At 40.3% G+C, this 25,977-nt stretch overlaps 1 protein-coding gene across 4 annotated transcripts in view; it reads left to right on the top strand.

Moving 5' to 3' along the window:
* The window catches only part of LOC126236298 (macrophage mannose receptor 1-like), a 74,133-nt gene that overhangs the window by 17,360 nt on the left and 30,796 nt on the right, over positions 1–25,977 (top strand). The window contains exons 1-2 of one of the 4 annotated variants that reach the window (XM_049945491.1): positions 1,947–2,888; positions 4,057–4,209. In XM_049945491.1, the coding sequence (XP_049801448.1) occupies positions 2,850–2,888; positions 4,057–4,209 (192 nt within the window). In that variant the 5' untranslated portion in view covers positions 1,947–2,849. Of the gene's footprint in view, positions 1–1,946; positions 2,889–4,053; positions 4,210–25,977 lie in introns of those variants that run through there. The other 3 variants (XM_049945490.1, XM_049945492.1, XM_049945493.1) reach the window with 3 other exon arrangements.

Raw genomic sequence — 25,977 nt, forward strand, 5'->3', positions numbered from 1 at the left:
CAGTCCCCTAGAACTTAGAACTACTTAAACCCAACTAACCTAAGGGCATCACACACATCCATGCCCGAGGCAGGATTGAACCTGCGGTCGTAGCGGTCGCACGGTTCCAGACTGAAGGGCCTAGAACCGCTCGGCCACAACGGCCGGCCCAGATTTCTTTACCCTTTCAGTTCGACAAAATTTATACAGTATTACGTGAGATCTGTTTATCTGATCTAAGCATTAGACTTCGCTTGTGGACAGCATCTTTCAGCTTTCCCCACAGAAAGATGTCCACAGGTCTCTAAAATCCGGCGAACAGGCAGGCCAAGGTTCAATGTGTTCTATCCAACGATTAGGAAATAATTCGTGTAGGTATACTTAGTACGTCGTACGCTATGGGCTAGACGGCAATCATGTTGGTACCACAGGTTCCTCCTAGGCTGCAGAGGAACGTCTTGTAGCATTCGTGGAAGATGATGTGTCAGTAGGCTGCGATACTTGTGAGTGTTCAGCGTTTCATCTATGAAAAACGGTCCCTTGAGCTGACGGTTCACTAAAAACACACGTTTACACTCTATGGGCGCTGATGCTCCACCTGAAGCAGCCAACGGGGATCGTCAACATACCAATAGTTTACCTGGTCCTGATAGGTAGCTATGGTTACATCACTAAACAAGATACATGATACATCTGGAGTATCCTGTCTTAATGTCCATGTACAGAAATGAACACGATTCTCATAATCGTTTCCAAGCACCTCTTGATGGAGAGAGATGTGTTAGGGATGGAACCTATGTCGATGGAGAATGAGTAAGATACCTGCCTCATGCCACTTCCTCATGTGATTGCGCTGAGCTAACGCGCAGATCGACTGCAACAGCAGCAAGAATATTAATTTTCCATTCTTCTGACGTCACTTATTCCCTTCTGTTACGTTGTCTAGGTGTTACACTATCACTTTCACGTAACTGGTTGTAGACATTGATGAATATGTGCCGAGTTGGTTGACGTTTATAGCTTGCCGCAGTCTTCGTGCAAGAACGAACTGTATTCTTCCTACACTCTCCATACACCATAAGCATTTAGGCTTTTTCTGCGTTGATTAACCCCATCGTTCACTTAAGACTTATTGCTGGACTGTCACACACCAGCAAGTCGCATTGCACTCAAGGAACACACAAGCACACTGTAAGCAGACATAGCGACATCGAACCTACCAACAACACAGACTGAATGTCACAAACAAGTGTCGGAGTGGAAGCTTTCCAGTGTACGATACGTCGTGAACTACTCGCATTAGATTCCTGCAATAAACATCACAGAAAATCTAATTTTGAGTACTTTTTAGTTTGTTGATGTCAACAGGCATTGTTCCATTTGAAAAAGTATATGTTAGCACAAAAAATACCGTTTCTAAGTATTATTACAATTTGTTGTTCGGCTTAACAATTCGATCTCCTGACTACCAATTCTTTCCGTGAAAACTGTACATCAATAACACTTTTCATTTCCATAAAATTTGCGGTTCATGTTTTAGGTGATTCATCTGTGAAGAATACTCCTGGGTGATTCTGCGTGATTAAACTCACTCCATTACAAGATTCAATGTGCCTTTGATACAAAGCGTTTTCGATGTTTTAAGAATACGTATATGATGAAATGTTCTTAGTGAGAAATGAGATTACTCATCTTTACTGCTCATATGTCCGAAGCGACACTGCCACGCTGTGAAATATATTACCCATATTCAAAAGATAAAGAGCATGTCCTGATGAAGGGAAATTGTGGTTCTAGTTGTCTGTCTGAAGCAAAAAATAAGGTAGCCTGCATTTGCAATTTTTTATTATTTTGCAGGAACAGTGGAGATAACTTCATGGTACCTCTGGCCATTAATACAGATGTTAATAGGATATATCATTATCTGGAAAGGTATGAAAATGCCAAATAATCATCGAAATTAACCGAAGGCTTACACTAATAAAATGGGCAATAAAATATCTTAAAACACAGTTAAACCGAATCAAAAACTCTCAGCCCGCATGAAACAGGAAAAATTCGTGCATACAATCACACCTTATCCCACCTCCACAAGCACAGAAGAAAGCACAAAAATCTAAAGAGAGCAACAGCGTGTATTATACCAAATTACAACACACTGGCACTGCAGCTACTGATTCACTTTGAAAACAAAGGAATTGCTGTAATCAACTATGAATACGAATTAGAAATGTGCCACTGATCATCGCAAAGTGTGACATTGTCACGTGAGGAGCCGGAAAACTAGTCGTTTGTGCAGATCAGACGCCAGAAGCATCACAAACATTACTGTTGTCTATGTGACTATGGTCTAAATCGAATACGTAACTAAGTAAATTGAGGGAACTATCGTAATGAGAGACGTTAATGGAATTGAACGAAAATGTTAATTTTTTATTTATTTTTTGTATATTAGTACAAATTAATGAACAATAAGTTCTCAAAGTTTCAGTGATGAAATCGCAACAGATGTTCCTGAAAAGTAATTAAATGACTGGCGCGATCTTCCTGACACACACACTTTTTGAAGCAGTACTTCAATACTTACTCGCTGAATAGATATTCCACTCAATACTTTCAGGCAAACTTGCACAGGATACATTTAAACGGCTGTGATGTATACACTTTGGCTTCGTATATGACGTGTGACTTTTGTCAGTGATATAAAGGGCAAAAAGTTATACGATGGATTTGGGACTGGCGAACACAACAAACTCACTTAGAACATGACAGACACTCTTAAAGTGTGTTATGGGAAGATTATCAGACGGAACCTGTCAAGTGACATGAAAAGTGCAGATGGGCCACCTACTTCCACGTGGTGACAACATATGGACATCCCATTCATCTTCTGTGCCACATTAGCTGAGGTAAGTGTATCCAGCCTCAGGGGGATAACAACCCCTACATTTACTAGTAGAGGCTTCCAAATTGTATCCTGGATGCTGTCAACCCCACTTACAGCTTTTTGGCCGATCCTTAACTTCTAAAAATGTGTGTTCGTGCCAAAACCCAGAATCCGAAGTAGTTTCTAACTTCACTAATATAGAAACGACGATCTAAACCCACATATTCATCTGCTACAGCTGTCAACATCGCAACTTAGGATACAGTTCTTTATTTAATGATGGAAAGGTATGGAGGATGTAGATATTAAAGAGAATGGACTTCAAGATACGAAATTTCACTGAAGATATCTTGAAAAAAAATAGAAATATAACGTCTCTCTACAGCTGAAAAGTTAGATGAACACCTGATAAAGGAAACACGGCAGAAAAGAAGAAACACAAAGAGTAGGCTTGAAGGGAAAGTGGACCCTGAGTACAGATTTGGGGCCTTCTAAAGAGGTCACGTAAGAAACAACGTTAGGTTGAACTTTAAACTGCATGTCCTAAAATTACTTTTTTTAAGTAAATATATATTTTTCTCAAAATTTATGAAAGCTATAATTATGAAATTTTGTACACTTATTTCTATAAACCCTATGAATGTTGTCTCAAGAGTCAATTTTGGAATTCTGAGTGTAGGCTGAGATATGGGGCAAGTGCTTGGAATTTTGTATGCATTTTATATTATTCCTACAGAATTATATTTTAAAATTTATTAAAATTCTCCTATTCGATATCATCATAAAATCTCATGAGAAAAGCTTACTATATGCAAGGACATTAAACAGAGATAATTTTTTAGAAATCATTTGAATAGTTTCCTAGCAAGGGGTACTTACCTTAATTTTTGACAATGTAAGTTTAAATTCAATAGAAAAAAAAGAGTCAAATATATATAATCCAAGGATCTTAACAGTACATGTGTTAATTTCGTATAAAGCATGGTACAAGATTTCGTTGCCGTATCTTAGAAATTATGGATTTGGTGCATCTTTTAAGTAGTGTTTGTTTTTCATGAACGTCCCCCCATAAGTGAAGATACCGGAGCCAGAATCGGTGTGATACTAGAGTGAACAGTAGTGGTATCACGTCTTCGCCGCCTTCTGCCGATTCCGTGAGAGAGCTGAGGATCTCTGTGTCCTTTCAGCAGGCGGGCGCCACTGAGATGCAGCTGCTGCCTTTGTGGACGGTACTGGCGGCTGTCGCCACTCAGCGCAGCCTGGCCTCCGTCCAACTGACGTGCGACTGCCGCATGTGGCAACTGCGGGACCCCTCGATCAGCCTGCACTGCTCCAGAAGAGAGGTACGAATCTGCTCTTGGCACAAGTGGGATATTTTCATTTGGGCACATCTTTCTCTTCTTAACCATTTGACTACCATCGGGACGTATGTGTCCCACTATAGTTAACATCGAACCGATCCATGTTATTGTTACCTACTAACGGTTAGCAGAGTTATTATATTTACAGATCGCAGCTGTAGGTTACACTGTTCTCAAGTTTTATTGCCAACCCTCGCCTCCGTACTCTCAGTTCGAATTAGGCTACCCAATTACCAGATTCGCTAATCGGGCTGTCTTCTCACCTTCCCAGACATATCGTGTCAACGACTTCTACTCACGAAATGACGTTAGTCACATCACAAACTAAGACCGTATTGAACACTTGCAGTGTGAGTTACAAACTTGGAGATATGTCCTATCCACTGACGTATGTATATTTGTAGTTTCTGGGCAGTCGTCTTCTGAAACGCTGGAGATTCTTACAAACAATCCTGTTCAAAAATGGCTCTGAGACCCATGGGACTTACCATCTGAGGTCATCAGTCCCTAGAACTTAGAACTACTTAAACATAACTAACCTAAGGGCATCACACACATCCATGCCCGAGGCAGGATTCGAACCTACGACCGTAACAGTCGCACGGTTTCGGACTGAAGCGCCTAGAACCGCTCGGTCACAGCGGCCGGCAGAGAATCCCGTATGTCACGCTCCCCAAACTCCTTGGAAAACGAAACGGTGGGATACATTCTTTTCATATTGTTACCACTGATTGGAACATTAATTTAAATAACAATTCATTAGTTTTTTTGAAAAAAAAAGTTAGCACTCAAACGGTTCAGCGACACCTATCGAAAGTTCCGTCCTACATACCTGAAAGATCTACAGATGTTTCAAAAAGATTCACCCGTTTTCTATAGTCCACGTCGTCTCACATGAATATGAACGAAGGCAGAAAAGCGAAGGAAGGAAAAAAAAAAACCAGTTCGGAGTTCTCTACGCCCTTTACGATCGATCCATCGTTGAGGCGTATCAACTATTAATAAACGGCGTAACTGAATTGTTGAAACGAAGAACGCACATCGTCTTTTTTGCTGTGTTATCCCACTGAGTAACCCGTATTTTTCGGTATTTGCTGTGTCTCGTTTGTAATAGCTATTTTCAAGAATAAGATTATCACTCTGCAGCGGAGTGTGCGCTGATATGAAACTTCCTGGCAGATTAAATCTGTGTGCCGGACCGAGTCTCGAACTAGGCAAGTGCTCTACCAACTTTTTCTTAATTTTGCTTGCCGATCTCATTTTGTTGGTTGCATTTGTTCGAGGCGGACGTTCTATGACACCTGTTCACGTTCATCATTGATCCAGTTACTCAGTTTTTTGTTACAGAGGGCAGCTAACCCTCTGACCGAACAAGCTAAGCTAGCGTGCCGGCGACCAACTCAGCTACCCAAGCACGACTCACGACCCGTCCTCACACCTTCAGTTCTGCCAATACCTCGTCTCCTACCTTCCAAACTTCACAGAAGCTCTTCTGTGAACCTTGCACAACTAACACTCCTGGAAGAAAGGGTATTGCGGAGACTTGGCTTAGCCACAGCCTGGGGGATGTTTCCAGAGTGAGATTTTCATCTGCAGCGGAGTGTGCGTTGATATGAAACTTCGCAGAACAGCTTCTGTGACGTTTGGAACCTAGGAGACGAGTTACTGACAGAACTGAAGCTGTTAGAAGGAGTCGTAAGTCGTGCTTGGGTAGCTCAACGCCGCCACGGTAACTGAACGTGTTCGGTCAGAGGGTTAACTGCCCTCTGTAATAAAAAAACTGAGTTAATTGATCAACGAAGAATTTAAACGCGTGTCTTGCAACGTCCGCCCCGAGCAGATACAACGAACAAAAACGAACAAAATGAGATTAATAATAATAAATAAGAGTTGGTATAGCACTCGCCCGCGAAAGGCAAAGGTCCCGAGTTCGAGTCCCTGTGCGGCACACAGTTTTAATCTGCTAGGAAGTTTTAGGTACTTTCAATTTTGTACTAATATTTCTTATTACTAATAAGCGAGTAGAAAAACGAAATATCAGGTAGCCATAGCAGCAGTTCTAAAATTTTTGGTTTTTTAATTAACATTATTTCAATGAGTAATTTTTATTTCTAAGACTTGCATTGCTTTGAATTATTCCTTAGTATAGAAAACATGGAAAGCAATCAGTGCTAATTTAATAACAATACCGATTGAAACGAGCAAGAAACACACGGCATAAGAATTGGTACAGCATTGTTGAGATGATAGTGTCCATGCCGCCGTGCGTCGTGGCTTAAGGAACGCGTGTAGTGCAGTGTGCGAGACTTGCCCCAACCTGGTCTATACGGTAGTTTCTCTCTGTCGTCGCCGGACATCCATTGTGTTGCATAATGGCACCAATCCGATTCTGGAAATGTTTTTACTAAGTGATGTTGCAATGAAGTACAACTCTTTATTTGTTTTATTGGATTAAAGATTTGTCTGTCATTTCTATGAAATAACGAAAGAGGAAGGAACTCATGAAACAGTAATAAATTAGAATCTTAACATCACTTCATTCTTTGTCTGCAATAAAAATAGAAATTAGCTGATCTGCTTCCCTTGTCTACGTTACAAGTCTTATCTGCTTGCAGCCCTTGAAAGCGTACAAATTAACATGAAAACTGGAGTTTATCAACCTCAGTTTTCACCCATTAGCACTCACTAGCCGTAATGCCCGTATAGTGTTATGATCCCTGATTACAACATAACTACTGAGCACAGTATCAAAGGAGAATACTGATGATTTGGTCTAGTATTCAGTCAATTATAACTTTTAGAGAAAAGTAGTTCATGGTGGATGGACTAAGTTTTCTTTTGTTTGTGTATTTAAATATTTTGATTCTATATATCTTGAAACTTAGTGAGTTACAATTTTTAATCTTTGTTCAATTTCCATGTTTATTACAGGAAATAATAGAAAAAACAGCAAATTGGTTATTCCCGAAACAGGGTTAGTAACGGTTTTAACAGTCAGGAACAACTGGCGTGCGAGAAAACCGATATAATCCGAAATCGGTTGTTTCAGCGATAACCGCTATCCCCAATCTCGACGCGACCCACATTGGGTAATGAAGGAGCTAATTAGCTAGTTAGCTGACGCACCAGCAACCACATAAAACGCCGGCTTACAGCTGCAGCCAAGGTAATCTTCTAGCTTCGATGCATAAGTCAAAATACACCGCACGGTTCCATCCCCATTCATTCAAAATGTACAGCCTTGTGAAATCGGATGAACATCTTTGGAACACCTTGTATGGTATCACAATGTTCCGCAACCCTCTCTTTATTCCGGTAGTGCTACTGGTCCGTGAGTAATTAGAGAGCCGCTGTGAAGGCTTGAAGAGGAGAGTCATTAGCTGGCAGAATGTTTCATTTACCTGACAAGAATTACTGTACCCTCAGGAACACACTTACACAGTTTAGAAACATGAACCACGGTTTTTCCAGAATTAGAATAAGCAAAAATTGTTGTGTTTAGCATTCTTCGATGCCGAGATCGTTAGAGACGGAGAACCACCCCGATTTGGGGAAGGACGGGACAGAAAATGGGCCCTGCCGTTTCCAAAGGACCCATCCCGACCTTTGTCTCAAGCGATTAGAGAAGCTACGAAACATGTCTGGAAGGCATGAGTGAACCGCCAACCTTTCGAGATTGAGTCCAGTGCCTTACCAATGCGCTACCTAGCTCTCGGGCTATCCAAAAAGACAGATTAAATAGAAAGTAGTTTAAAGGCAATATCGAGAAACTGAGCACAATGCTAGCAGTGACATTTGTAAAAGTACAGCAACATACTAAGCCACATTTTAGACGAAGAACGTGGCGAATAACGGAGTCTTAAACCGTCCTCACACGGGACGAATTGGCTAACGTTGGCCTGGAGCTGTACGAGTTCTGTAACGCCGCTTCCTCTTATTTCATGTTGAGGAACCATATCATGGCTTGGTCACACAGTAAGTGCACCGTGCCTCAATAGAGGCAAAAACGCCCTCTATGTCACAGGCAGAGCTTGCGAGATTCCATACCGTATTTGTCGTCTTCGCTGTAAGCCCATATGTGCTAAGTTTATTTTACAAATTCATACGAGTGTGTGTTATTTCTAAACACGAGTACATTGAATATCTCTAGATAACGTGTCGTTATTGGCGCGATTTGCTGTTGTAAAGTGGTGGAAAAGTCATATTGGTGACAAAACTTTATGAATAGTATAGCTGCTACTCACCATATAACGGAGATGCTGAGTCGCAGATAGGCACAACGGAAATACTGTCGCAAAATAACCTTTTGGCCCACAATGTCTTCGTCAAAAATAGACAACAGACACACACATACTCGCGCGCGCGCGCACACACACACACACACACACACACACACACACACACATTGGGACTGATGACGTCAGATGCTAAGTCCCATAGTGCTCAGAGCCATTTCTGAACACACACACACACACACATTGCATGGGGGCTTAATTATTTAAAAAATGCAAATACTTTTTAATTTTTTCGTAGCTGTCTGTCCGATTACGAAGTGTCGTAAACGGTTGGCCCTGACTAGTTTTAGTACGCAATCTGACTGCATAAAACAACAACAAAGAATAAAATGAAAATTTCCGTTAATACAATTAATTAATTAAGTCCCCAGCAACTATAAAACCTACGAAGCCAACAAAGCACAAGAGTAGATGTTCTGTGTGTGGAAGTGTGATTCAACGTACACACCTGGCACGGCTCTTCTTCAATAAGACAAGAAATTTTAAATATCATTTATACTGAAGTAATTAAAAAAAATAGAAATACTATAACTACGCAAGAAAACCAGAATTACACTCTAATCCAAGAACACAAGCCAGATGCTTTGTTGACTGAACCTGTATTGACGCATTATTCAAGACATTAAAATAATGAGAAAAAAAGCGAGTTTTGTTACCTTCATATATATTGATGAAAAGCACTCTAATCATTACAATATCTCCATTAGAACAACATCTGCTGTCTAGTCCATCAAACAACTGCATAAAACATGGAACAAGCACTCCCTACTACAACATCTCGACAAGCACTCTCCACCATGACTTCTCGACAAGAACTGCACACCGCTACTTCTCAATAAGCACTGCCAGTGGAGGCGGCTGAATAATACTCTCTGGCGCGATCTCTGGCGCTGTGGCTCAGTGTAGCCACCTTTCATATGCCCTTCCTCCACGGTCCAGAATTTGATGGTATTTTTGCCAGCATTGGTGGTGAAAATACCACCAAATTCGTCCACAAAAATAAAAGATAATATTAATAAGTAAATATCACGTAATTAGATAAATTTTGGCTTTGCACTGACCTTTCAATAACCTAATATATATAAAATACAGTAAGGAATACAAAATCTTTCATACATGTGACTTTACATAATAGTTTACACAAGTATTATGTGGTTAAACAATTCAATCAATACCGTCAGCAATGACGAATATGTGCAGGTAAGAGTCTCATAATATTTCACAAACATTAATACACAAAAAATCAGTTTATACAAATATTCACATAAATGATTTCAATTATTAAAAAAAAAGTAGTTGATAGTTCCAGCAATAGCACCCAGCAATGTTCAACAGGTGCAAATACCAACAAGTGACATCATTTCAGTAGAAGCAGTTCCATCAGTGGAACCCAGTAATGTTGAACAGGTGCAGACAGCAACAAGTGACATCATTCAGCAGAAACAGTTCCATTAGTGGCACCCAGCAAAGTTGAGTAGGTGCAGACACCATCAAGTGACATTATATCAGTAGAAGCAGTCCATCAGTGGCACCCAGTAATGTTGAACAGGTGCAGACAGCAATAAGTGACATCATTCAGCAGAAACAGTTCCATTAGTGGCACCCAGCAAAGTTGAGTAGGTGCAGACACCAACAAGTGACATTATCTCAGTAGAAGCAGTACATTAGTGACACCCAGAAATGTTGAGCAGGTGCACACACCAAACAAGTGACATTATTCAGCAGAAGCAGTTCCATTAGTGGCACCCAGCAATGCTGAATAGGTGCAGACACCAACAAGTGACATTATCTCAGTAGAAGCAGTCCATTAGTGGCACCCAGCAAAGTTGAGTAGGTGCAGACACCAACAAGTGACATTATCTCAGTAGAAACAGTTCCATTAGTGGCACCCAGCAATGTTGAACAGGTGCTACAGCAACAAGTGACACCATTTCAGTAGAAACAGTCCATCAGTGGCACCCAGCAATGTTGAGCAGGTGCAGACAGCAGTCCATAATATTCACTATCACTAATCACACTGTTTATCAGAGTTTATCAGCAGAAATTAAACATGTCCTAGTGGCACCAATCATGTAGAAAAAGTGCAAGTAACAGTCCATAATATTCACTATCACTAATCACACAGTTCATCAGCAGAAATTAACATTTCTAAGTGGCACCCATTATGTTGAACAAGTGCAGATAACAGTCCATAATATTCACTATCACTAATGAGACAGTTCAGTCATGAACAATAGTTTGAATGCACACATAATTGCTTTTACAAAATTATTATCAATGCTCTTACACTAAACATACCAATCATAATAAACACACAAATGATATCAGATAATTGTCATATTAAATATTACAAATACACAAATACCAGTAAACCTATAATATTTATGGGTGTCAGTGCAAGCCACAACAAACAAGTAAAATAATATTTAGGAGATAGGTTGGTACCAATTATCTGGGATTATAAAAGGAAAACACACAAAACACACTCACTCATCTTTCATCCACATTTAGTGCTACAGTGTAATTGAATAGTGTTAACTGTGTAAATGCAATTCTGTCAAAATTTTATGTTCATCATGTGTATCAAGTAGTAGTGGCAGCAATGTATAACAGTCAATAATAGTTAGTCAACGTCATAGTCATCATGTCAAGACCAATGTTTGCCAAGCCAGATCAAAATGTACGGTTGCTGAACAACTGTCAGTGTGCCAAGATATGCAAATGCTTCCTCTCTCAAAAAAAGTATGTACTGCTTATTGATTTAACAAAGTGCGTGTGTAGACAATCTTCCTTCTACTTGAGTGTTCTAGTCTGCTATCTTCATCCTCCTTGTTCCATATAAACCAACAAAAAAAAAAAAATGCTCCTCACTTACTTTACCTCTTATCCACCAAAACTCCAATACTCATTAGCATCACATATTCTTAATACTTCAATAATACCTCTTACGTCGATACATATAAACCTTATCATCAATACCATTTACCTTACCTCTTGTCCACCAAAACTCCAATAATCATCAGCTTCACACAATCTCAATACGTCAATAATACTTCTTCAATAAGTCGACACATATAAACCTTATCGCCAATATCATTTCACTTCCATAACAACTCTTTCCTCTAGTCAGTCTTCTCGAACAAGTACAGATAAAATCCTAGTGCAAACTTCAATTCATCATCCCATGCCATCCGAAGACATAGTGTCCACACACAACCTCTGTGTAATCCATCTGACCCAAATCTTCTACTCATTATGAATTATAAGATACATTTTGGTTACCTTGTCCATCATTAAATAAAAGAAATGCATACATGACCTCTAACAGACTTTAGTTCGAATAACTCTCAGTAATTAAGTACGAGTACGAAGTGTGAACGATCATAATATTTCACAGTGTGTACACCACTTCAAGAATCATGGCAGACAGAAGCAAACATGTGGAGTATTTCTTGTGTCAAGTGTCACTTCCTATTTCAATTGCTCACGAAGAATGCAGTGTAATAACTGTCAATGGTCTAAACCTAGTGTTGGTATGTCATGTCGTTAGCTTCCTTCCTATTAGCATAAATTTATACAGCTTCCATAAAACCTCCCGCTCATGTAACTTCTATGAAGTTTCTTGTACTAATGTCGTTCGTCGAATTATAGCAGTTCATTTACTTATCTTAAAATATAAAGCACTGACCATAAGCAAAACATGCAATAGCGGGTAAATATACCAGTAGAGAACAGAATGTCAACAAGTGGATGCAGCACAATTCCTATCACGACGCTCTGCCAAGCGAACAATCTATAATACCATAGTGTAACCTAAACTCTATGTTCGTACACTACACATCAGCATTGCTATATTCTAAATTGAAGACTAGTTATGACAACAAAACAGAAATGTGTAAATATGCAATCCATACGCAAAGCAGCAAATATATATCTTACATAAAAAACAGGTCATTAGCATCATATCAGCATAAGCAAATAAATGTTCATATGTAATCTTAATAAGTAAACATGAAGGCGCAAGCAGATGAATCACAAAGTGTAACCTACATACATAACCATATCAGCACAACTAATCAGGTGACAATTATAATTTAAATAAATAAGCACAGCAGGCACATAATTGATAAATATGACATCAGTGAAAAAGCAGTGCAGCCAAGCGATGCATAATATACATAATTAACAACCCTGTTCATTAATCAATCATCGTCAAAATCAGTTAACGTATGCAAGCACGTCGCTTCACAAGTAAATTCATAGAACATGAAATTTAGCACAAAGTATGAATCACGTAATTGGGAGCAGCAAATTACGTTTAAAGTACGTACCTAAGTGGAAATATGTTACCTGAAAAATAAACTCAATTAACAGTTACCTTTTTAGTGTATTAGTTTCTTCTTCGAAATTACATTCTTCCTGAAATTTTCTCGATAGCTAGTCCTCTTATCGTCGGACACACACAGTATTTACCTGAAGGTCTTAAATTTTTTACACAACCATATCCTGAAAAATACTGAACGTTAATAACATAATTTATCAAGTCACCATAGCTTTATACTGAATTTATTCGGAGAATTTAGACTGTGTACTTGTTTACGGCTGTCAGTGCATTCGCACTGAGCGCTCGATCAGCTGTAGGCGCGTGACGTAGGAAGTAATTGTTTGCGGTCAACGACTGCCTTGTGCGGCGCGCAGACTTGACTGTTGCTTTGAGTATCTGCCGCCGCCGGAACACGGCGCGGTATCCTTGCATTCTCCGTGTGTTTACGTACAACTGTTACTTTCTCAAAAGTATGGCATTCCACAAAAACTTTAACGTTAGATATGTGATGTATTCCCTTAGAGCGCCGAGATTTAAGAGTTTCTACTTCAATAGTGTTATCATGAATAATTTTGCGAATCCTATATGGACCGTTATAAAGCAGAAAAAATTTGCGACACAAGCCTTTTCCTTTGTGAGACAATCGGTGAGACTTAATTAATACCTTTTGACCAACTGACAAAGTTTTTAAACGACCAGGACGTTTAGCTGATTTCTCTCTTCTAGCAGCCGCAAATGCAATATTTTGTAGAGCCATGGTGACAACTTCAGAATGCCGCAGTTTCCGTGTAGGTGGAAAAGGAACTATTTCAGAAATGCGATTTGATGGTGCTTTATTTTTTAATATCAATAGAGGCGGTAAGGAAGTTGAATCATTAGGGAGTTCATTCAGAATGTTTTGAAAAATATGAAGATACTGATCCCACATTCTGTGATTCTGATGACAATAAAGACGACACAGTTTATTGATTTCCTTCATCCATCTCTCTGAAGCGTTAGATTGAGGGTGAAAAAGTGAAATGAAAATTGGTTTAATTTTACGACACCGTAGAGTACGAAGCATAATTTTAGAGCGAAACTGTGATCCATTATCTGATATAACCTTATCAACATGACTAACTTCTTTAAGAAAATGTTTGATGAAAGCATTAGATACTGAACGAGCTGTTGCTTTACGTAAAGGTGTAAAACACACATATTTTGATGTCAATTCCACTGCTACCAAAATGTACGCAAAACCATTAGTAGAACGAACCACTGGACCGAACAAATCGACTGCAGCCATCTCCTTTAATTTCGCTGGAATGATAGGAAACAACGGTGCTCTGTGAGAAATAGTTGGCGGCTTAGCCTTTTGACATAATTTGAATTTGGCAAGAACAGATCGAATACGTTTTTCCATATTAGTGAAGTAGCAATTTTCTCGTAATTTATGTTAGCATTTTCTGGGACCAAAGTGTGCATAACTGAAATGTGTGTACCACATCAATTTATTAACCCACTCATCAGGAATACAAACTAACCAAACAGGGTTGTCGACCGATTTTCGTTTAAAAAGAACTTTCCAGATAGTTCGCAAAAACGGGGTGTGGCCAAATTGTCCAATCTAACAATGCGTCTAAGAAAATTACAGACATCAAGGAAACTACGAACATCACGTTTTGTGGTAGGAACAGCGTAATTACGAATAGCGTCTAGTTTCTCTGGATCAGGAAGAATACCTTCTGTAGAAATAATATGACCAAGAAATTTCACCTGAGAACGACCAAATTCTGATTTTTCCAAGTTCACTGTAATGCCAACTCTTGCAAAAATACGTAATAATGAATCCAAAATTTTGTTGTGCTCACTCCAAGAACGTTTAGCAATAAGAATATCGTCAACATTGATGTAATATTGTCACGAAGATAAACAGGTAAAATTTTGTTTAAGCTACGTATGAATGCTGCTGAAGGTACAGTAAGTCCAAACGGTAATTTCCGAAATCTCTTTTGGGTAAAATCGTCATATCCGGTTACTTTTTACCTACTGTCTAGATAGACTGATAGTCGAAGAGTTGTTTTGACAGATGCAAAGAATAGTAAAAGAGTAGGCAGCGGTGCAGAAAACTAAAAGGGAAATAGCACCACTACAGCTCGGAGCCCTATGCATGCTACGGTACATATTCACTTAGTGTAGTGAATCCCCTGAGGACTTTAATAGCTGCACATAAATTTCAGTTTGTGACTTAGTGGCAAATTTGGCGGAAGTGCGTACATAAATTGATCTAACCATGAACATGGATGTATGTCATTCTTAGAATTGCGAAAGATCTTAAATTTCCGAACAGTCAAAAAGTGTTTATAGTCAAAGTTTTCGCCTCGTGGCGACAAAGACCTACCGCGTCTGTCCCAGTCCCAATGTTGATTATTGTCAAGTTCGCGTCCCTGGCGCTCTCTTGTTGCTTCTCGTAAATGAAATAAATTACTTTCTTCAAACCCCTCTGCTATCTGTGATTCTAAGTTTCTTCTACTGTCTTTTCCTACGATTTCGCCTTCAGTTTGTTTGACTTGCTTCCGTAATGCCTCAACTTCCCTTTTAACGCGTTCATTAAATTTTCCCTGATTTTCAACATGTTTATTTATGTTCTGGTACTCTTCAGTTTCCGCAAATGGCAATGGAGCTGTATCATCCGAATCTCTGTCCCCATGTAAACTAAGATTTGTCAATTTATCTGAAATCTCCTCAACTCTTTCCGATAAGTCACCTATTTTTTCTTTCTGTTTATTTACGTCTTCCGTAAGTGTCGCGACTCGCGTTTCAGTATTGACACATTTGGTAGTTAACTGTTCATATTGTTGCGTTAGATTATTTATTCTGTCATTTGGTACGGATTCCTCGATTCTCTCAAATATTTCTTCCTTATCGTGTGCACATTGTAAATTTAGCTCTGAAAATTTTTGTACTATCACGCGATCTCTTTCTTCCTGTTCTCTATCCTGTTCCCTTTGTCTAATCTCTACTGCAATTAATCTATTATTGTGAGCATTCAAAATCGGTTGTACTTCTTCTCTGATTTCTTTCTTTAATTCATCCTTCATATTTTTGAAACATATCCCTATTCGTAAGTCTAACCGTGTTTCCATTGTTCCCATCTCAGTTCTAATTGTTCCTATTTGTGAGTCTAACCGTGTTTCCATTGTTTTTAATTCAGATCCTAACTGTGATCCCAGTAAGTCTAACCGTGTTTCCATTGTTCCCCTATCTGTTTTTAATTCAGATCGTAACTGTGATCCCAAATGTAATATAGCACCCATCAACTGCTCCATGTTAATTGATTCGAAATTCTTTTCACCCCTAACATTTCCCGCAAAACCAGCTTCTTTCGTCATAGCTGTAAAGCTATCTGTGTTCGATATTATTTCAGAATCTTCTATCGTTAATCTCGTATTCTGTGAATTTTCTGAATGAGAAAAATTTTGAAAAGGTTCCGGACTATTTTCCCGACTTATTAAATTGTTTTCAAAAAAAATGGTTCAAATGGCTCTGAGCACTATGGGACTCAACTGCTGAGGTCATTAGTCCCCTAGAACTTAGAACTAGTTAAACCTAACTAACCTAAGGACATCACAAACATCCATGCCCGAGGCAGGATTCGAACCTGCGACCGTAGCGGTCTTGCGGTTCCAGACTGCAGCGCCTTTAACCGCACGGCCACTTCGGCCGGCAAATTGTTTTCCACTTCATTATTCATCATACTGTTCTCCTGTGTTGGCGAGTTCGCCATGTCAACAATTTCGTCATTCTGACTATCCATCATTTTTGCCTTTTTCATTGATCGCGTAATCATTTACAAAATATACAAAACTCGTCACTATATGAAAATTACACACAATGACTCTTTGTCTCCAACAATACCATTCACACGAAATGCTTCTCTCAAACACGATTAATTGAACAATTGAAATAATTGCACTAAATTGTCAAACCCATAGACAAGACAACAGAAATTAAATTTAGCAAAATACCATTAGAAGAATCCCAATTACCAAATCTACACATGCAATATAGACTACAATTACTAAACTACAAATTACTACAACAATACTACTGTCTACTATTTCTACAATCAGAAGAATTCCAAGGGACGATCCGAAGCAGCGGTCGCCACGTGCATGGGGGCTTAATTATTTAAAAAATGCAAATACTTTTTAATTTTTTCGTAGCTGTCTGTCCGATTACGAAGTGTCGTAAACGGTTGGCCCTGACTAGTTTTAGTACGCAATCTGACTGCATAAAACAACAACAAAGAATAAAATGAAAATTTCCGTTAATGCAATTAATTAATTAAGTCCCCAGCAACTATAAAACCTACGAAGCCAACAAAGCACAAGTGTAGCTGTTCTGTGTGTGGAAGTGTGATTCAACGTACACACCTGGCACGGCTCTTCTTCAATAAGACAAGAAATTTTAAATATCATTTATACTGAAATAATTAAAAAAAATTGCAATACCATAATTACGCAAGAAAACCAGAATTACACTCTAATCCAAGAACACAAGACAGATGCTTTGTTGACTGAACCTGTATTGACGCATTATTCAAGACATTGAAATAATGAGAAAAAAAGCGAGTTTTGTTACCTTCATATATATTGATGAAAAGCACTCTAATCATTACAATATCTCCATTAGAACAACATCTGCTGTCTAGCCCATCAAACAACTGCATAAAACATGGAACAAGCACTCCCTACTACAACATCTCGACAAGCACTCTCCACCACGACTTCTCGACAAGAACTGCACACCGCTACTTCTCAATAAGCACTGCCAGTGGAGGCGGATGAATAATACTCTCTGGCGCGATCTCTGGCGCTGTGGCTCAGTGTAGCCACCTTTCAATATATATATATATATATATATATATATATATATATATATATATATATATATATATATATATATATATATATAGCAAACGCAACTCACACGCACAAGACTAGTCTCTGGTAGCAGGAGCACTGCATGATGGGAGATGCTACTGGGTGGTGGTAAGGAGTAGGTTGGGGCGGGGAGAGAGAGGGATGCAGTTTCATATTTAATTATTTTCGTGTTTTAAAAGTACGCCGTTTTAAGCCAAGGGCACACTGAAGTTTTGTCAAAAACACGTCGTTCTTGGTAGGATTTTTATAATGAAATGCCACCAATAAGATATCGGCGACGAAAGCCTTCAGAAGATCGTAACATAAAATACAAGGCGAAATGTAGTCGAGCTTCAGCGCAGTGCAGTTAGTTGGGGGGGGGGGGGGGAGGGGGGAGGCAAGGTACAAAAATCCGTTTGCGACTTACTGTATCCGACATTTTTCATTTTTCACAGTTTTCTACGGGTGATCAGCACCAGCCAGCACTCAGTGAAACTAAAGTAAAAAATTACTAAGAGACAAGGACAGTCGAGGGTACTGAATTAAAAGAGTAAATTACTATAGGAGTAAATTTTTCTTTTACTCACAAAGTAAATCTATTTATTCTGTAAGTGATGGAAAGCACCATCAAAGAATACGCTGCTACGTTAGTACCTTATGGAGGAAATAAGACCAAAATCTACCCCTAAGCAGTTGTAGAAGTAAAGATAGAGAATAAGGTGTATTCTTCGGTTTCTGCATGTTAAATACCGAATTCTATGGATTACCTGTACTACGAAGAATATATGGTAATGGAGGAAGAGCTAGACTTCCCAAGAATTAGGGTTTTATTGGAGGGAAGAGACGCATTTGCGGTGTATACCGACAACGATTTCAAAATGCTGGCCAGGTTCAGTAGGGCATATTTTGAGTCGCTTCTTGGTGAACTGGAGCTGTTACCGTAGCATAATACTGACAGTAACCATGCCTTGTCTCCTAAGCTGCAACTTCTTTGGGGACTGCGAATATTTCTCACTGGTACTTATCGAATTTGTAGCAGGTGATCTTATTAACATCCATCGTACTACTACTGGAAAAGCTTTTAACGCTGTAATAAACAGTTTAATTGACTTAGAGCCACTGCATATGTCAATGCGACAGAACAAAGAAAATATATCAGAAACAGAAGGGAATTCTATGGCAGTGGTGGATTCCCGTAGCTCATTGTGACCATACACTGGTGTGCAAAATTAAAGCAACAAACGGATATTTTCCATAGTTACGTTTATTTTGCCACAAAATAATTTAAACAGATGATAGTAAAGTAGAAACAGCGTAAAGAATACAGAACGTAACCAACTGCAACTTACATAACAGTGAATGAAAATATTCTTCGTTTCTTCCAACCAACGGATTTTCACACACATTCCGATCACTGGTTAGTGTGCTCAGTATGGAGTGTGACCACCTCTGGCATCAATACAGGCCTGACAAAGAAGGGGCATGCTGTGAATGATGACATCAATCCTATGTGAGACAATAACGCCCCTTCTTTCAGCAGAGCTGCTCACAACTCTTGGAGAATGGTTGGTGGATGCTGACGTGATGCAGCCGATCTCCGTAGTGCATCCGTGACATGCTCTACGTGGTTCAAATCGGGAGAGCGAGCAGGCCACGCCATGTATGTAACATCTTCCGTTTCCGCGGAAACGTCAACTACCCGTGGTCTATGACGTCGCGCATTATTGTCCATGAGTACGACGTCTGGTCCCACAGAACCTTGCAACAACCGCGCTTGATGTCCCAAGACCTCTCCAATGATACCTGACAGCGGTTAAACCTTGGCGATTCACCCGAACAATCTCATGAAGAGCCATTCGAGTGGTCAACATAATCCCTGTCCCTCCTCCATGATATCAGTCCCTTTGGGTCTAGTTTAGCAGGGGATACAACCCGTCGACTTTGACCAATGACGTCAGAATTGGCCAGAGAGCATGTATTACAAAGATGAAAGAGCTGAGTAGAATGTTCAGTAACAAAGGAATGCAAGAGAGAAAAACTGTACTTCACATATATAAGAGCCAGTAGTATTTTCACGTCAACGATATCGCGTGTTAGTATCTTAGTATTTCTCCGAGAAATGCAATGGAAAGAAATGAATGAAATATATTACTAGCAAAGAATACATCACGTTACATGTATGTCAGTTGTATCTCGAAACTCTTTCGAACTGTATTGCTTAAGTGCAGTACGGGATACAAGTTCAGCGTACGTCGATTTCTTAGTTTCAACTAGCATTGCTGTCCTGTTGTTCACTTGAACTATGTATCCCCTGCTTCACTAAACCGTAAATGAAACACCGGATACAAATTAAAAGCTCAATCGAAGTGTACAGTACGGAATAGGAGTTTGTCGTAAGTCGATTTCTTCGTTTTCACTAGCATTACTGTCCTGTTCTTCACTTGAACGATGTATCCTCCCTCCAGTAAACCCTAAGTGGAACCCAGGATACAAATTGTAGATGTGTTGTTTATTTCGTCTCCGCTATTACTAACAGTCTTTTCTTACGTACATAGCAGTACTACTGATGACAGAAGGACCTACGTATGTAACATACACTCCTGGAAATGGAAAAAAGAACACATTGACACCGGTGTGTCAGACCCACCATACTTGCTCCCGACACTGCGAGAGGGCTGTACAAGCAATGATCACACGCACGGCACAGCGGACACACCAGGAACCGCGGTGTTGGCCGTCGAATGGCGCTAGCTGCGCAGCATTTGTGCACCGCCGCCGTCAGTGTCAGCCAGTTTGCCGTGGCATACGGAGCTCCATCGCAGTCTTTAACACTGGTAGCATGCCGCGACGGCGTGGACGTGAACCGTATGTGCAGTTGACGGACTTTGAGCGAGGGCGTATAGTGGGCATGCGGGAGGCCGGGTGGACGTACCGCCGAATTGCTCAACACGTGGGGCGTGAGGTCTCCACAGTACATCGATGTTGTCGCCAGTGGTCGGCGGAAGGTGCACGTGCCCGTCGACCTGGGACCGGACCGCAGCGACGCACGGATGCACGCCAAGACCGTAGGATCCTACGCAATGCCGTAGGGGACCGCACCGCCACTTCCCAGCAAATTAGGGACACTGTTGCTCCTGGGGTATCGGCGAGGACCATTCGCAACCGTCTCCATGAAGCTGGGCTACGGTCCCGCACACCGTTAGGCCGTCTTCCGCTCACGCCCCAACATCGTGCAGCCCGCCTCCAGTGGTGTCGCGACAGGCGTGAATGGAGGGACGAATGGAGACGTGTCGTCTTCAGCGATGAGAGTCGCTTCTGCCTTGGTGCCAATGATGGTCGTATGCGTGTTTGGCGCCGTGCAGGTGAGCGCCACAATCAGGACTGCATACGACCGAGGCACACAGGGCCAACACCCGGCATCATGGTGTGGGGAGCGATCTCCTACACTGGCCGTACACCACTGGTGTTCGTCGAGGGGACACTGAATAGTGCACGGTACATCCAAACCGTCATCGAACCCATCGTTCTACCATTCCTAGACCGGCAAGGGAACTTGCTGTTCCAACAGGACAATGCACGTCCGCATGTATCCCGTGCCACCCAACGTGCTCTAGAAGGTGTAAGTCAACTACCCTGGCCAGCAAGATCTCCGGATCTGTCCCCCATTGAGCATGTTTGGGACTGGATGAAGCGTCGTCTCACGCGGTCTGCACGTCCAGCACGAACGCTGGTCCAACTGAGGCGCCAGGTGGAAATGGCATGGCAAGCCGTTCCACAGGACTACATCCAGCATCTCTACGATCGTCTCCATGGGAGAATAGCAGCCTGCATTGCTGCGAAAGGTGGATATACACTGTACTAGTACCGACATTGTGCATGCTCTGTTGCCTGTGTCTATGTGCCTGTGATTCTGTCAGTGTGATCATGTGATGTATCTGACCCCAGGAATGTGTCAATAAAGTTTCCGCTTCCTGGGACAATGAATTCACGGTGTTCTTATTTAAATTTCCAGGAGTGTATGTATACCAGACTTCCGTTGATCTCTATATATGTACACTGGTAACGAAAAGGTGGAAATAGACTTAAGTTACATTTGCAACCTGTACCTCAATTGAACTACACGGAGACAAGAAGACTGCACATGTACAATTTGTATCCCGTACTTCACTATGGTGTACAGTTTTCTTGTTGCCTTGGACGCTGCTAGTATCCCATTCGTTACTTGAGCTACGAGCAACATTTGTATCTTGCTCGCCAATTGACATATATAGTGTCAGTGTAAAGGCGAAGTGAAGGACGGGATACAAGTTGTAGTTGTGTCAGGGGTTTCGACTGTAATATAGCAAGTACACATTCGAAAATGTCGTACCGATACTAGTGCTGGGAAACGAAAGAAGATCGACAGCCGAGAAATTTCTATTACATACTTCACAACACGAAAATACACATATTGGTGGGAAAAAACAGTGAAATATGTCAAAATAGTGAAATACAGTGAAAGAAGCTAATGGTAAAGTGAATTTATCACACGGAAATATCGATTAATAACCGAAGCTCGCCTAGACAGGCAGTAACGAAAATGTCATACCCAGAAACAGACAAATCCATTCCTATAAACGAAAATAAGACACTAAAAATTGTTCTACAATAACAAACTAATATTCCAAATTACCTCAATATCATTACGAATAATTATTTTAATGTACGATGATAGCGCTTATCTGGAACACAGAACTGCTTTATTATCTATGCCTCGAAGTGAAGACATTACTATCTACGACTAATGTATGACGTCATTGGTCAAAGCCGACGGGTTGTATCCCCTGCTTCACTAGACCCGTCTCTTTCCACAATGTCCGGGCCCCGAAATCGTGTTCCACTTTCCAACCAGGGGCGAATCTGCCCACCATTACTTTCCAGAACAATTCAGGACTCGTCTGTGAAAAGAACATAGGTCTACTGATAGACCGTCAAGTTGGCATTTTGACGACTCCACTGTAGACGTTCCCTTTTGTGAAGTCGCATCAGAGGTACACATACTGCAGGTCTCCAACAATAAAGGTCACTCTGCTGAAGCCTTCTGTACACTGTTTGCCTCGATACAACACGTCCAGTGAAAGCTGCGAGCTCAGATGCCAGTTACTGTGCTGCACCAGGGCCCTTACAGCCAAATAATGGTCGTCTCGTTTTGATGTGACACGTGGTCGTCCCTGCCCGGGTCTTCGGGATACAGTTTAGATCTCTCCACTCCTAGAAACAACAAAACGAGTCACATGAATCCATCGGGCCATATCAGTTTGCGACTCTCCTATTTCCATTATTCCTATGGCCCTCCAATGCTAAGAGTCTGGTTGGCGTCTTCTCTGTGCCATACCGCACAGTCTGTGACTGTGTACACAGCGATTATGGATGTGGGACTATCCGGCAAACACTATTCCATTTGATAGGTCTCGTGAGGTCATCGTTGGCGTGGTTGTCCGTCGAACGGTATGCCATTTTCCGTGGACAACAGGATCGTACGGATATCTGTTGACAGTTTGAATAATTATATCGTGAATTAGACACAGAGCACGGAAATAGTGGTTTATTATTTTAATTTTGGACACTATACCTTGTCCTTCGGGAGCACAAGCATAAATTTACAGATACCGCAAGAATTTTTTTTTTTTACACACCAATCATCTGTGATAGCAATATGAAGATTTTCAACATGGTAAGTCGGGTTCCACGCATGATGCACGCATTTGAGGTGTTGGTAGAGTTGCTGCAGATTTTGAAAATGGACAGTATAATGGGTTGCTAGTTGGAGATAGCGGATATGCTCCCTCCTGCCACCATGTGACTTCTGTTTCTGAACCCCAAAAAGGAGCCGTAGGGTGCTAAAATAGACCCCATATTACAACCAGATATGTAATAGAGCGTACCATCGTTGTTTAGGAGATTCTCATAAAACAATGTGATATTAACAACAAAAATGTGGGAATGTTATTGTGGCTGCTGCAGCTCTGCAAAACGATTTGATAGAAATTGAAGATTTGTTTCACCCTGCTGCTGTGGAGGTGAATGACACCTACCAATATGCATTTCACCCAGAAGCAGATACTTCAGGCCATGCTGTCAAAAGGTCTATTATACTTAAGGGGAGTATAAATGCCCATTTTGGTAAAAATTTAATTTGTTTTACTGCAGAAACATTATTTGGAATTTGATGATTAATTTTATGTACAATTTATTAAATTTGGTTGAGTGGAAGTATATTAAATGTAGTCTTTAATTTTGTCAGTTGCATAGAACATTTCTTAAACTATTTCTCAGTGAAAAATTTATCTCTCAAGAATCATAGCATCCAGGAGTCTGCGGTATGATATAAATTCTAGTGGAACAACCGTGCTACTACACTGGAAGGCCTGATGTAACAAATGGCTCTGAGCACTATGGGAGGTCATGAGTCCCCTAGAACTTAGAACTATTTAAACCTAACTAACCTAAGGACATCACACACATACATGCCCGAGGCAGCATTCGAACCTGCGACCGTAGCGGTCGCGCGGTTCCAGGCTTTAGCGCCTAGAACCCCTCGGCCACTCCGGCCGGCTACCTGATGTAACACTTGTGATTATTGTCTAGTTTGTTGATATGAATATTCTTGGTATAACGACGACCTTATCTTTTGAAGACACCGCTGAATGACGGAAAGACGATTAGGAGTAGTCTGCGAGATAATACCATCAATCAACTCTCAGAATACTTTGGTCAATCCATAAGAAGCGACTAAAGTAACGTAAATGGTATGAAAGAGGCTATGTAGCCAACTTTCTTCCATAAAATATCAACAGATGACAAGGCGATCCACAAGTTTCTTTCATGCGAGTGGCCTAAATATAAACAAGCTTAATCAGCTGTAACTTTAGATACTCGTTACCAGTTTATAGAGATTTGGCCAATTTAGTCCACTGAAGAAATGCCTGACAGGGAAAACGCAAAATGTGACTGAATCATTCAACAATGTCGTTTAGACAATAGTACCTAATAATGTATTTGCGGGTTCCATACATCGAAGCCTGATGTGCATGATGCTGCCCTCACTTTCAGTAATGGTAATACTGGTAGACTGACGGTGTTGGAGGAGCTGGGAGTGAAGACTGGTTGGAATACGCAAACCATACTGGAGGAACTGGGCTATGAGTGAGTCGAAAAAGCTGAACTGCAATCCCGAAAAACATCCAAGGACGCATGTTCTTTGAAGGGGAGGAAAAGTATGCATTCAGAGAATGTAGAAGATGACGAAGATTACAGTGCTTCCGTGTTTTAAATGTAGTTTCTATTAAAATGTTTGCTTTCATTTAAATCAATTTCTAGCTGCAATTTCTGGAAAACAAAATGTTCGAGACAAATGCCCTATTTTCTAAGATACTATAGAAGATAGACTTTTTATTTGTTTACAGCTAATTTATAATCCTTGTGATACTACACTTCTGGAATGTAGCGGTTGCAAGTATATTCCCAGTAAATTTAAGGAAAAATGTAACAAAAAGGGGTACTCCAAGAATATACTTCAACCAAACCAGAGGAGTTAGTACATCAAGCCTGTATAAGTAACATGCAAAAATTTTAACTAAGTTCCATGAAGTAGTTTCAGAGGAAATGGGTAATGAAATTAACAAATTTGACATTAGTTGGATAGCCCATTCATACTCTCCTTAATTATTTTAATTAAAGTTGCATCCAATGTGCTAGTAAAATAACAAATTAGTGTGAATACTTTTCCTTCTAAAATCAATAAGTAAAGGACTGTATTCTCACTACTACAGTGAAATATGACACGTTTTATTTACGTACAACATTCAGTTACGTTCCTCTGTTTTTTCTTTCTTTTCTTCAACTAGAGGATTAACATTTTCAAATATTTCTTACTTCTGTACACAGAGTAATACAGCATAGATGTCTTGACTAGTTCTAAGAAAAACAAGATGTCTCTTTTATAATCTTGCTAATATGAATAAATATTAGATTGTGGTAATGACAAAAATTAATTGTACTGATCCTGAAATAATTGTGAAATTACGACAAATATTATGTAATGTGAGAAAAATAGCGTATTAACCATTGGACGAAGTCAAGCATATTAAATACGTTTTGTACATTTATGTATATAAAACATATTCATATACAGATTCCTAAATTGCTCGAGCACTTGCATGAAGGACTGGAACCTGAAGTTTATTCC

Source organism: Schistocerca nitens, chromosome 2 (genome assembly GCF_023898315.1).
Source record: "Schistocerca nitens isolate TAMUIC-IGC-003100 chromosome 2, iqSchNite1.1, whole genome shotgun sequence".
Taxonomy (NCBI): domain Eukaryota; kingdom Metazoa; phylum Arthropoda; class Insecta; order Orthoptera; family Acrididae; genus Schistocerca; species Schistocerca nitens.